This window comes from Odontesthes bonariensis, chromosome 6, assembly GCF_027942865.1.
Source record: "Odontesthes bonariensis isolate fOdoBon6 chromosome 6, fOdoBon6.hap1, whole genome shotgun sequence".
Taxonomy (NCBI): Eukaryota; Metazoa; Chordata; class Actinopteri; order Atheriniformes; family Atherinopsidae; genus Odontesthes; species Odontesthes bonariensis.
In genome coordinates, this window is record NC_134511.1 from 8,943,415 (window position 1) to 8,958,452 (window position 15,038).

The window sequence follows — 15,038 nt, forward strand, 5'->3', positions numbered from 1 at the left end:
TGAAGAAATAATGAAGGAATAGCTCATACCTGTTCATGGAGTCAACTTTCAAGCTACTGAACATTTCGACCCTTGTAAGAGCAGCAGGACCTAAACCCATGCTCTGATTTCAATGTGAACACCCTCAAATTAAAGTCTATACTTTATGCATATCATTATACAAACAGTAAAAATGTGTTCTGTGCATGAATAAAATAGATATCATATTGCTGCCCGACTCCTTCCAGACCTAGCCGCATGAGACATCCCATTTAGATGGACTATGTGATGACTTTGCTGCTTTGACATCAGCAGCTCAGAATTCTCTTAAGAGGGAACAGACAGCACTCGGAGCAGAAGGGAACTCTCAGTGCGTTTGTTTGCACGTGTCAATAAAATCTAGCACAGACACTTCCTCCCCTTGGTTCAAAGTATGGGCATGTGGAGGATTAGACAGCATGTCATTGAATACCAGGCATTAAATGAACACAGCAGGAACAAACACACCAACACGCACAGAAATAAGGACAAGTTGGGCTTGAGGCCAAAGTCCAGGCCGTGACTAATAATCACAAGACCAGCAGGTCCTGAGACGTGCTTGCAAGTAGCTAACTGTTCCACACAAACACTTCTAAGCACATTCTTACTCTCAGCCAGACAGCTAATTCCATTCCTGTGGCTTCATGTCTATCTGCGTTGATGTCCGTGTGAGGAGACAAGAGTCCTGCTACAACTTGGTTACATAACATCTGAAGGCATGTGTGCGACACCGTCTGTTGTGTGGCCGCAGGAAGGTCAGCAGCTGTCTCACACAAACACACTAAGAAGACTCAGGGGCAGTGGCAGGAGATTGTGCAACACACCAGTGGTCCATCTGGCACTGGATTCACTGCAGACTGTCAGAATGCAGAACCGAGACACAAAGTCAAAATTACATAATGTCAGACGTTTGATTTAAGAGGGAAACATTTTGATGCTTTCCCACATGTGTCAGCAGGTGTGAAAACAGGAATTATATGATATATATGACAAATTCAACTTGAAGAGAGATACAGCGTCAGATCAAACTCTGAAGTTAAGATAACTTACATTAGTTAAGCTTAATATAGACATTGGCTGCTGAGATGGATTGCAAGCATGTTATTGGACTGCATTAGAAATTAACAGTGCATAGTTTGTTTTGCCCACAGAGCAATGAGTAATATTTATCATTGCAGGGTATTTAGGGGCTAAGGTGGAGCCCCTTTGCAAACACAGGAGGGGTCAGGAGTTTAATTCCTTTAACAAGATTATAATAAACTAAAAATGTCCTGTCAAACATCCCAATTCTCACCAAATCCTTTTCAGCATGCTTGGATCTGTAATTTAGAAAAGATAAATCACGAAATGAATTGTGGAAAGATTGGCTCCAAATTTAGATGAGCATTTGAATTAATTCAGTGAACAAGAAGATGACCAGTGGGTTTATACTGCAGAGAAAAAATCTAAGAAGAAATATTTTAATACTTTTTCTGGGGGAAAAAGCATAGTTCATATATCACTAACATAACTCTCCACTTCATTGTTGCCTCTCATCTTAGTTTCATTGGTTTAAATTGGATAGAGAGATAAAATGGGTGAGCAACCATGCTGTTAATGAGGGAATTGCTTGCATCCACATACTGTATGTACCAAATGAGTCTTTTATGAACATCTGCCATTACTATTATTTATTTATTGCAGGGCACTTAGGGGCCAAGAGGGAGCCCCTTTGGGTCAGGGGTTTAATTCTTGCTGGACCGCCTGTGTTAAAGGTCAGCACTCATGGTATTGTATGAGGCTTTAAAAGAATCTGCCCTCCAAATGTCACTTATCACATATGGGCTTTAACGGGATTATAAGTAATCTGAAATATAAGACAAGAAGACAAAATTTGCATACTGTAAGAACAATTAAAGAATGTTCATTCAGACGAGTTATTATTTACTTAACCGTGATGAAAGGAAATAGATTAACTGTGCAACTGAGTTTTGACCTGTTGTACCCATGATTTCTCGAGTGCTGCCAGCTGTGCTGCAGTATCTCAGGCTCAGTTTCCTTCAAACTCAGTCACTGTTTTCAAGAAATGCAGCAAGCATTCTTCACCGTTATTATTTCTGCTGCCGGCTTTGTTACATAGACACAAATTGACGAAAGGAGAAAATTGAGCACTTTAGCCTTGGCCCGCATCCACGTTCCCAGCAGTGGGCAACTAATGTTGCAGGACGATCAGGCGTCTGAGGGAATTCACTCCGGCTTCAGATTTATGTGAGAAACAGATTTATGTAACCAGTGCTCTTAAATCAGCCTTACGCAACTTTCTTGGATCTTTGAGTTAAACAAAGATTTTTTTCATACCTTTCTCATATAATAGATCATATGGGTTTATCCCATTACCACAGGAAAAACTGAACCACGCATGAAAACAGGTGAATGTACTTTGTCAACTAGATGGTCTCATGGTTGGAGATTCCTTATACAGTATATTCTGAAATTAATTTCCTGTGGCAGCCATTTCTGTCTGTCAGGAACTGCTTGCTGCTGAACCCCGCTGTGCATGACGATCAAGTAAATGGCCGCCTTTAAGGGAAATGCTCCTCACATTATTACTGTACACTGAACCAAACTGAGGTGGCACTGTGCATGTAGATAACATGTACAATCAGAGATGTGACCCATAATCTGTAGCACAGCAGTATTAGTGCTAATGTGGCATAAACCAACATGCTGGTTCTCACATTTTCACTTGAAAACAAAGGTGCATTAGGGTGCTTTCTATAGGCCGTGTAAAATGGACTGATGAGTGCTCAAATGACTGAAGAGCCAGATGAAGACCAGCTCCTCCAACTGGGACCTAAACTTCCCAGATTAAAGATATTGGATAGAAACTGAGTGACATTAACATCTTTGAAACAGCAACAGGTTGCATAGGAAAAACAAGCATGTGTCTATTTGCTTCTGGTGAAATTCAGAATTCAATTTAAAATAATTGCTCTACTTTTTAAAGCTTTACATGGGTTGGCATGAGCGTACATTTCCGAACTCCTCTGCCCTCGATCATATCAAAATCTCTTAGTTCTTCTCAACAACTATTTTTTTTTTTTTTTAAGTATTTTTTGGGCTTTTTATGCCTTTACTGGATGGGACAGTGGAGAGAGACAGGAAGCATGGAGCAGAGAGAGGGGGAACAACATGCAGCAAAGGGCCGTCTGATGCAGGACTCGAACCAGGGCCAGCTGCAGCGAGGACTATAGCTTCTTGTACATGTGGCGCCTGCTCAACCCACTACGCCACCGACCACCCCCTCAATAACTGTTTTACCTGTTGGTAAGAAATGTGCTACGTGCTCCTGTTGCATGTATGTTCTATTTAGTCTTTACTTTAGTCGTTACTTTTGCATCTTTGGTTTAGTTTAAGTTACTCTATTCTTGTAATTACCCCAGGATGTCCTCATTTGTCTTGCATTTGGGTCTATCACCTCCAACTTCCCTTCCATGGATTTTAACGCACTAATGTGTACTCATTCCCATTAGAGGGCTGCATTAGGACTGGGATCAGGATAATGCAGGACACACCTGTCTGAAGTGAGCTGTAATGGTCAGAAATCCAGTAGGAGCCGTCGCAAGGGGGGCAGGATTAAGAAAACAGTCCTGAGCTAATGAACTCCGGATCTATTCGGTTGGGGTCTTTCTGTGAACCGTTTGCATGTTCTTTGTCCACAATGGGATTTCCCCTAAGGTGATCCAGTGTCCTTCCATGCATGTCATGTTAATTGTTCTAAAATGGACAGTAGGTGTGGGCTGTGAAGGTGCATGGTTCCCCCGTTTTAAAGCCGTGACGCAGCGGTTATAATATGCATCTTATTAGAGCCAATAAGATACACCAGAACTATTTTTTATCTGTCGTGTTGTAAATCTCACTCAGTGGCAGTAGGGATAGGTTTCAGCCCCTGTGACTAGGGATGGGAAATGAGAGATGGTTCCAAATTTTCCAAAGCAACTGAATCATATGCCTCTGAGCTTATCAGTTACTCCACTGCCGGCGGGTGCTGGCACCGACAGTAAATCAGGGTCATATTTGCAGAGCTCTCAAGTCTGCACTGAATACAAGACTCCCAAACCCCACCTGTCACACACTGTCAGAAAGAAACAAAACAAATTCAAAGCGTACGATGTCCTAGCGTTAAAACAGGGGACACACATTTCCAGTCTTGCTAACTTGATACACTGGCCAGAGTAAGACCTCTGCCCACAGTCTTAATTTGGTTGGCGTTTTATTCAGATGACGCAGCAGTTATAATATATATCTTATTAGAGCCAAATAGTAGTTCTGAAATAATCTTCCATGAGTTGATTTAAGTCCTAATGGATTGATTTTCAATTTCTAATCCATTTACATCATGTGACAGAGCAATTAGAAAAATATGAACAAGCAGTTTTATCTGGTATTAGGCTGTATTCATTTTAATGTGAGCAGAGGGAGTCAGAGAGAGAAACTGGACAAAGCAGGATGCAAGTGCCATGATGACGCTCTACATATGAGCAGTTCAAATGTAAATTAACACAAAGTTATCACATTTTTCTCCTTTTTTGATGCTGACTGAGAATTTGTTGTGACACCTAACTTCAGTCCTCAGGCTTCCGAGAGCTCATTTAACCTTTGCTGAAGGGATGAGGGATGAAAGGATGAATGAGTATTACCGTTCTGTCCCAAAAATAATGGGAAACGGTTTGCACACTTTCATCCACATTTGGAGTCTGGAATAAAAACGATATTTTAAAAGTACACTGTAAAAGATATATGTCATGTGTATTTACAGTAGCATTGGCAGCAGGTTTGCCATTCATTTACAGTACATTGCTGTATTTTACTGAGGTCACGGTAGGCTACTAGCTGCCAGTATTTTGTTGCCATTTTTTCCTACAGTGTTTGTTTACAATGTACTACTGTTGCAATGCAATATAATAAAAGAGGACATTGCACAGTTCTTATTTAATGTTTTTGGTGGTTTGTTAAGGCAACTGTTTAGTTGGGCAGTACAATTTACCCATTATCAAAAATACTTTTTAAAAAATTACTTTTTTTTCCCCCTTGGGTGAACAAGCATTGGCTGCATTATTGACAGACAATGGTTCCCAGAATTCACTATAATCTTGATTTGCAATACAAAATATGCATTCTGAATTAGTCTTCTTGTATGCTGCAACTATATATAAAAGGAGATGCTTGGGAAATGTACGAGACTATTAAATAATGGCTGTTGTATTACAGCATTATGTCACATGTATTTTTCTGAGATGGGAGGCTAAAATGATTTAATATTCCCAGGTTGCTTATTGATATTTTAAAACATTTTAGTATTCATCATTTACATCATCTGAATGGCGTTGTGATGACATGAAACTGTGATGGTCTCTAAAGACATCTTTAAGTAAAAGACACCCCACTCACTCCCAAAAGCCCTTCTTCATTAAAATTCAGACTATTTGCTTTCTCAGTCGGCATCCTGCTTTGATCGTCATGGGAAACCCATCCTTATCAAAGGTCAAAGGTTCCCAATTAATCAAAAGCCATTTAGCACTACTTTTTTCATCCATTTAGTCTTCTTTAATTAAAATCAAAGGGTTACACATCTGACAAATGACTACAATGAACTGTCTGCAGACAGAGTTAATGACAATGATCTACAATTTAACTTTAGTAGCCTGCATGATCAAATGTGTCTTGTATGGAGTGTCTAAACACAGCATGCAGAAGCTGTCTGAGATAATCACAATACAACAAAGAAAAAAGAAAAAAAGACTGTTCCTACTTTGAATTAAAAATGTCCTTACTGTGGTTACAGCTCATGATCAGAGTTAGATGCAGCTGCATGTTGGGTTTACCCACAATACAATTGTGACTTGTCCATAAAAAATTAGGGAAATAAAATCAATTAGGATTCAGGCCCAATTGTGGCTTTATTATTAAATTAATCCCACAAAGCCGCAGGATGCATGAGAGTTAAGCCGTCTGTGGGGATATCATAGCGGCTGTTTTCTGTGGCTGATGGTCCCACTGAGAGAGCTATTGTTTGGCATGCATAATGCTGGCATAATCCTCAGCCAGCACCTGCACTCGTTCCACCTGCGCCTTCAAGAAAGGTCAACATGAAATCCAAAGGAGACTTAACACAGGAAAAAAGAAAATGAACACTGAGTGGATTATTGGCAAACCGAAAGAAATCCTGGCATTATCTAGTGGTGTGGTTCTCAATAGCTTTAGCCCATGAAACCCAGATCGCCCGACTGGTGACATCAAAACGCATGAAAGCAGAGCAGGGGGGATGGATTTAATTGGACCTCATCCTATTCCAGGAAAATCTCCCTAAAATGCCTCTTCTTGCATACTTAAAGTAAACTTAGAACAGTTTTACAACTATATGTTGAAATGTATTGAAGAAATTTTTTTTTTTTCTGAACTGGATTGTTGTTAACTGTTTTAATGAAAAATTAAAAGACATCAATTTATCATAATATCAATCAAAGGATTACCAGGAGGCCTTATAAGTGATCTGCCTCCAGTTTGTGATTTTAGATTTGATGGTTTCTAGCGTTAATTGAACCTGCTGTGGTCACTGAATTATAAAATGCTTTGCATCAAGGAAAACGCTAAAAATCCCAGCTTTCCAATAGTATTCTGCATACGCACCTACTTATACACAGCACTTGTTTGTGAAGCAAAACGCTGTAGAGAACAGCTGCTCCCGCTGGGCTTCTTTAAGTTTTGTTTGTCCCTCAGAGCAGCTGAAAACATGGACACATTTGGATCCTTCCTAAACAAATACCACCAAACCTATTATTGACTCTGGCTTTGGACCATGTTTGTCTCTTCACCCTATTGAAGGGTTTCAAGTCTGTTAAGATCAGCTTCTGAATGATTGCACCTGTGATTCCACCCCCCCCCCCCAACTGCTGCAGACCATTACTAAGAGAAGACTGAAAAAGGTAAAGCAGGGGGATCCTGCTGTATGGCACCAGGGCCCCCAAGGGTGCTTTATAAACGAAGCATAAAGGGATGGTTTTACTTTGTTTTTCTGATGAATGAGAAATGGATAAATCCATAAATCTGTTTGTTTCATTTGGTGCTGCTAGACTAAGTAATTAGGTAAGTCATGTGCCAGTTGGCACAAGCTCATCACACACTCCCCTCCTCTGATAGATTTAGCCATGCAAACACTCGGGCAGCTTAGTAATGTCCTTTGTTGCTGCTTAATTGGCTTTCTGTGGGGTGTGCCATCACATTTGCATTAAACAGCAACAAAAGGAGTCTTTGTGCTCCATAAAAACATGGTATCATCAACAAAGACACAAGATTTTTGCAATCTGGCATTAGGGGGGGTTTTACCAAATAGTTTTATTATTTCAAAATGTCAATTGATATAAAAGAAAACTCAGATTTTTGCATATTCAGAGGGCAGATTTTACCATAAAACACATACACACACATGCACACACAAGGCAGACATCTGTTGCTGCTTCGGGGAATCTTTATCCACAGAAATTTTAGGTTAATTAAAATTCCTGCTGCTTTTTAATTCAAACAAACTGATCTGATGAGCACCACCATCCAGTTGAAACACGGAGGGCACTTACCAGTCTCCTGTCGAACTGTGCTCTGTCATTCATCAATGACCCAAAAATAATTGTCTGCGGGGAAAGAAAGGAAGAAATGTTACTTCAATGCAAATTAATGATAAAAAATTACTGGATTTCTGTTTCAAAATGGTCAAACAAAAAAACATACGGGACAAAATGTAGTATGAGGATGAGGGTATTTTAGCTGGCTTTGTAAATGTTAATTAACAGCACATGCTTTTTTTCCTGCTCAACAATAACCTCAAAATAATGAGATGATATTACTAAGCATTAGTTGTCTGACACTGGGACTTATGCTCACATTCATGAAAGATAGTATCAAGCCTCGGAAAAAAACAAAGCTTCACAGTTGCAAACAAAGTACATAAAATCCATGTGGCTTTGAATTACGACAGGTCTGCACTGACATGGGTGACACTGGCCCGACTTCAGTTCCTCCGAAACTTGGTTCTATCCCTAAGTTTTGCAGAGGTAAGGTGACACTTTTCAGTTATTGATCAAGGAACAGTGGTCACCAAGCCCTGCAACCTGGGTGGTGGATCCCAGTGGAGGAACTAAGACTATGCCAATTAACCCAACATCTGAAAGTGTTTTTTTGTCTTTCTCTCTATGGGATTTTAGTAAGCTAATGAGTCAGGAAAACTTATCTTGTTACATCGTTTGCCATCTTGATCAACATAGGTATTAAATGTTTAGTTGTGAGATCACAATCTAAATTTTCTGCCACTTAGGACATCTACTTTGCTTCAGTCCTTCAGACAAATCGTGTACTTTTTACTACAGTACATAACATTTGACAACTTCAATAGTTTACTTTAGAGAATTAGTTTCAAAATATAAACTAATAAATTATAAATAAATGTAAACATTGATTACAAAAACTTTATTGATCCAAGAAGTTAAATTAACAAGCTCCCTCTCTCAGATAGCTGATAAATTTTATTTCAACTTATATTTCATATAAACATTGTTACATACAAATGTGCCCGAGTTAGCCTAAAAGCTCATTTTCATCTGCAGTCCATTTGACGATGTTAGCAGGCCCACAAAATGAAAACAAACATCAATACAGGAGTTCAAAGACTCCCTTCTAACATTTACAATAAACAATAGAATTAGCACAAAAAAAATGTTTCTGATAAAAATCCTTATAAATTAATGTTGAAATTGTTCATTCTCAAAAAGTTATTTTATGTTTTCTTGATATATGCAGTTCTTCAGAATGAGTAGTTGAAGTGTATGCACTGCTGTGCTTTTACTTTACTAAAAGTTTGCTTGTTTTCCTTCAGTTTATTTAACAGTATTCATATTTATATAAAAATTTACTTTACCAATTGTCTGTATTTACCAACTTTACAGTCCTGAACTACGCCTTATATTCTCTTATATAGCTTATCAAGGATACATCAGAAATTTTAATGTTGTAGCGATATCATAACTCTTTGAGAAACATTCTCTGCAGTCTCAAGTTATTCAGACACAACTGATCAAACAAGGTAAAACAAATAAATCCTTGGCACCAAGCAGCCGCCGCTGTGCAGAAACCTGCTGAGCTTTGGGAAAACTGACGGCGCTGGGGAAAATAATGCTAATAAAAAAATCAAAATTTATTACGACGAGACAGGTGCCTCTGCTGAGAATAATAGTCATCTGCATTTAATGCAGACCTGAATGTAAGTGGCACGTACAGGCTAATTAAAGTTGAGGCTTTAAATACAAAAAGAGCCTACAGAGCAGAATTAAGTGCTTTCCTTTGCAAGTCAGATGATGACCCGATGCTGATCAATGAGAATTACACCGGCCAGATTCCAGTCATATAGTCACCACGTACAAAGATAATGTGGGTAATGAGAAACAAGGTGAATGCTCCCAACCAAGAATATAATTAAGTGTTCAGGAGCAAAGAGATGAGACATTTTTTTCTGTTGGAAGTGGAGAATCATGGAGAGCAAAAACCCGTTTCACAGACTGACGGTTCAGCCTCCTTGTTATTTGTCAGAGAAAACTACTGCTACAGAAGACAAACGCACCTTTTTCATACAGAATTATCTCGTATTTATGCAAACTTCAAAATACACAAGATTCTGTGCGTTTCCAATACAACAGAAAATAGCTCAAAGGTCTTGTTTTCCTCAATTCTTTAGAGTGGAAAAAAAGCTACCTGCCTCCATGTGCCACTGTCGGGGTGGGCATTCACTCGACTTTAATCTCCACAAGCTGAGCACTGGTGGGGATTTTATGGTTGCAAGCCTGCAGCTGCATGCTGTTGCATAACACGGGCATATTAGCCAACCTGTTTCTGTCACACAGAAACAGGAAATCAACGGGAAAGATCATTTTGATGCTGTCACACTCATTGTTGGATTTATTCTGTTTGTTTTACTGCCTGTAGGTGGGCCTTCTTTTACAGCAGAAGAAGAAACTTTGAATACTGTCTTACTGAATAGTGTCAAATGTATGAGGTTAAAGATACCTTCTCTGATACCATAATAACATATAGAAAATCCTCTTAAACCATATTACTGAGAAAAAGGATTTAACCGATTAAATCCTGGAAGCTGTGAGCAGTTTGCATTATCAGGTTGGAGGATCAAGAGATCCACTCATATTTCACCTATTCTGAATATTTCCCCTCTTCAACTGTGGAAAAGAGCTATTCTTGCTGGCATGACTCGTAGAATCAGAATGAAAAGCAACTGGCCATTTTAGCTGTTGATTGGTTGGCCTCCTGCTTTGAGAATGGACATTTCGTCTCAGCGTGACCAGTACAGTCAGAGAGCTTTCTGACTCGCTGCTGTGCCCGCGAGCTAATTGTTCCTTCAAATCGCTCCGAATGAGTTATTAATACAGGCCCAGCCTGAGTTTTATTAAATATTCATGGGTTGGTACGGAGACTAATTGAAAAGAAAGAACAGATTGCGTGCAAAGGTCATCAGCTCTCTGGGCTTTTTTTGGGAATATAAGGGGCAAAGCTGCGAGGGGAACCGCAAGCAGAGCATGACATTTTTTTAAATGTAAGTGCCAAGTTAATTAAAGCTTTTGTTGAGGTAAGTCTCTGTGCCATCATACATACATTAGCAAAGTTTCAAAACACTTAATAATGCCACAATCCACGGATGCAAGTTGGGAGATGTTAACGTAGGCTGTTTTCTGTAGGGCAGCGTTCATGGGACAGGATGGGAATCACATGTGTAAGCCTTAAATATAAAAATGTTTCTGGTCTACCTATGTATTTTGTAACATTTGGACCTTACCATGTACAGAAGGATCCCACTAGGGGGGTACATCAGCAAACTTGGACTGTACAGAAAGTCTAGATTTGCAGGACATAAACAATATGGAGATAATAGAGAAGGTAAGTATTTGGTTGAAGTGAAGATTATGGCAGGAAAAGCAACAGCCGTGTCATAGTAGATGGTATTTCTAAGGTCCCTAGATCAAGGGGCGATTGATATCTGGTCATATTTTCACCTACACTGCCTTTAGCAGTCACGTCCACATTGTATCTTGTGTATACAGTGTTGATCTATGAGGACGAATTCTCCAGAGAATTGCTTGACCCACGAGGCAGCCAACAATAACTGAGTGAATGCACAATTAAAAGCAAATATTTAGTGCAACTACTGACTCCAATAACTTTTTTTGTGAATACATTTGAAAGGTAAAGAATCCAAAATGGGATTGAGGCAGAAAAGTGAACTGTGTAAAACGTGCAGGATGAGTATCCAACCAGCAATTCCTTGCATGGCCATCCGTGGATTGATGCCTTCCATCATCCCCCTCAAATGCAGCCAGTTTAAATCTACCAAGATATCAGCCCAAATACTTTAGGGAAAAATATCAAGAATAATACTAAAACCTGCATTACCACTTGCTTCCCTTTGCAGTCATTAGACAATTACTTAAGGAACCTCCAACTGTAACCTTTGACCTGTGACTTGTGTCAACTACAAAGCAGATAAAAGAAGATGACCACCAGATGACTACTGCCCCGCAACGGCTCAGTAAAACTGAGCTATTATCCTGATTACAGGCTGTCTTGAACTGGAGGTGACCCCTGAAAGTTGGAGGTCTATGTTTACAACCAAATAAGCCTTTAACCCCACTGACCCCTCCTGTCCATGCTAAAATATTACTCCTGAAAAGTCACATTACATTTTGCCGTGAACGCGCTTAACTAATCGGTAATCGAAGTGCGTTTATGTGACACTAGAAAACAAACGACTGATCCAAACTGGACTTTTAAAATGCACGTAAACATTTTAGCCCAACTGAAATCGTTTAAAACTCAAGCTTCTCAAAACTGGACTAACACACCTAGATGATGAGGTTGGGTTTCATATTACTACTACTAAGTACACCAGCAATAAAAAGCAAAGAGATGAGACATTAAACTTTTTTTTCAGTTTTAACCGTTTTAATCAATTTGCTCAATGAGACTAAAATGGGCCTCTGCATTCTGTACATGCTCCAAAGTTTCAAATGTTTTTTTTTCTCTTCACAGAAAGCTGTCACTATGTATCAATACAGCTGAAATTCCCACAAAAGCTTCTCTCATTCACAACTTTTTCTGTTTGATTTGTCAGACGGTTAAATGTGCCAGAAACTGTGACTGAAAATCAGCCCATAAAGATGATGTTAAGGAATATGAGTGCAAATCTAGACTAATCTTAAGGATATTTCACTGCAAAGAAAGCTGCTTATGTAACAACTGTGTCACTCAAAGTGCACACACTGCCATCAATAACAAGGTCAACTGCAAAAAAAACAGTCCTCATCTTAAAGTCTTTGAATACTGCAGATCTCTGAGGCAACATCTATGAATGTCTTAGTTCATCATTGATTTGATTAATTATTTGCAGATCAACTTTTTCACTGAGCCTGTTAGCAGTAATAACAGCAAGTCTGTACAATAAGTTGACCTGGCCGTCATGTGAATGATGCTGTTGCAAAACTTGGTCAAAGTTTATGTAACCTCTGGACAGCGGCCCCTACCCTAGTTTGGAAAAGACTTGACGGAACATGTGACTCGGCCTGTCGCTCATGAACCAGATCATGAGCGAATCAGGCCACAGAGCGACTGAGTGATTGCATATTTATAGACAGTTGTTATTTTGATATTGGTCAGAGATCAACTGTTGTGCGTTTCGACTGCCATGCAGGCTGTTTCTCCAAGCACTGAATCTGAATTCTGAAAAAGGCTTAAAGTGACGACAAGTGTTAACTTAAGGCAACTTAAACAAGATTATCTGAAGTATGATTACACAAAAAATCCTGAATATTTTCTTACGGTTTTCAAAAGAAAATGTTGGAGTGCTCATTCCACATCAGCAGCAACACAAGTCCTGATGTCATTAGCTTGTATGAAGATTATTAAAATCCATGACAGATAATACACATGTGACCTCTAAATGATCAGTGCAGAGCACAAATCTTACATAATAGCTAAAAAGAAAATGTCCCAATGCCCTGAACTTTAAATGCCTTTTAGGGGTTCAGCTTGAAATAACTTACAGCCCTTTCAGAGAAATCCTAATCACAAGAGTGAAAGTGTTTACCTGGCCCGACAAAAGTGAAAACAAAGCTGACAACACAATGTTTAAATTGGAAAATAATCCTGTGAGCTTTATTGCAGAGATGGCAAGCATCCTGTGGGTCTGGTAGGAAATTAAAATGGATTTAGGCCTCTGCAGAAAGCCTTGTAAGGACACAGATGAGACGAAAAAGGGGGTCAGTTGAGAAGACCAGCTGAAATGAGCGGGAGACAACAATCTGAGGGAAATGCAAAGCCAACACTGTGGAACCTTGTTAAAATAAAAGCTTGATTTAGTTTTGCTCAAAATATTTGTGCTTAGTGAACCTGACAACTCTGAACTGGCCACATTATGAATGTTTCACCCTCAGATGAAACATTTTCTTCCTGCTACTCGTTGCTGTGCATGTATGATCACAGCTCCATGGGAAAATGCATTAGTCACTTCACATTTGATTTTTTTTGGCATCAAATAAAAAAACGTAAAAAAATAAATAAACAAATAAAATTAGAATTTGCAAAGCCACTAATGTTAGAGCAGTGCTGCTGAGGCTCTGTGGGTGAAGTGAGCCCAAGTTTCCATGCAGATGTAGGTCTGATCTCTGAAAGGCATAAATCCAAAGGATGAAACATTCCTCTCAACATTTCAAGAATTGAAATGTTGAATCTTTTGGGTTGTCTACAGAGTTGTTGGCATACTGAAGAAATCTGAACTCCCAGATAATCTTTTACCACGGTCTCAGGTTTTAAGTAAGTTGTTAAAGGTGTGTACTATACAACTCTTCGTCTGGTGATGTAAAATACAAAACTTTAGAAATAAGAGGGTTGTGTTTAGATTATCCACTGCTCATCTTGTTGGAGTACAAAGTTCTGCATGGAAGACCTGCAGCCTGACATTCACGAGGATGTTATTCAAAAATTGGCCACAAACAACATTTTTCACAAACCAGTCACACCATCCTATATATGGCAACAGCCCTGCCCCGACAGCAGTGGCCCCATCCACAGGGACCCCAACCCCCGAAGCCCAAGGGATCCATCATTCACCTCCCAAGAGTAGACAATCAAGGACACCCTTGGATTTTTTTGTACATACCCTGACTGGTTAGAGCTGTTTTGGCAGGATGAGAAGGACCTACTGAGTTGGGGGCAAGTGGTCATAACATTCTGATTTATTGGTGTGTAGAGGACTGATGGGACATGGGTAAGTAATGAAGGGGTAGCTGCTGTCACACTCCAAACACAGCAGTACTTAAACATACATAAACATAAACAAGTACATAAACATAAGTGATGAGAACTCAAGGGTTTTTGGTAGAGAACATCAGTGACAAAACTTAATGAAAAATATCTGTCTGCAACTCTTGCTTGTACTGCATTGATCTACACAAGAACAGACTGCAGCTTTAACTATGTGCTCGTCTTCATTATACTAAACACAAATTAATATTACCCATAAAAAGCAATTAAAGATGTCAAAACAAAACAACAGACTGTAAACAACTGTTTCAGGAGCCACAGTGGACCCATAGTTGTAGCTTGGGTGCAAATATTCCAACAATGAGCTACATTGTACACCAACATGTTTACTGTTCATGGACATTAAGGTAAGAAAGTCTAAATAAGCTGCAGTAACAATCACTGGCATGCTCCATCTGCTCTGTAGCTTCGTCTTCTGTACGCTGCTTTTAGTGCACCATGTGATGGGTTTGTAGTGCATTAATTAGTATATAATAAGTTACATTGGAAGTTTTAAACAAAATGGCTGACTACATACAGGACTATATAGCGAACAAGTGGACAAACTGAACTCAGCCGTTGACTATGACTCAAAGCTCCTTGAAGCAGCCATTGGGCTCCCCAAATGGGCA

The 15,038-nt window shown here is 39.4% G+C and overlaps 1 protein-coding gene across 1 annotated transcript in view; it reads right to left on the bottom strand.

Moving 5' to 3' along the window:
• Positions 1-15,038, bottom strand: part of rasgef1ba (RasGEF domain family, member 1Ba) — a 121,144-nt gene that overhangs the window by 76,519 nt on the left and 29,587 nt on the right. Inside the window, exon 3 of the mRNA XM_075467247.1 lies at positions 7,632-7,685. Within this exon, the coding sequence (XP_075323362.1) occupies positions 7,632-7,685 (54 nt within the window). The remainder of the gene's footprint in view (positions 1-7,631; positions 7,686-15,038) is intronic.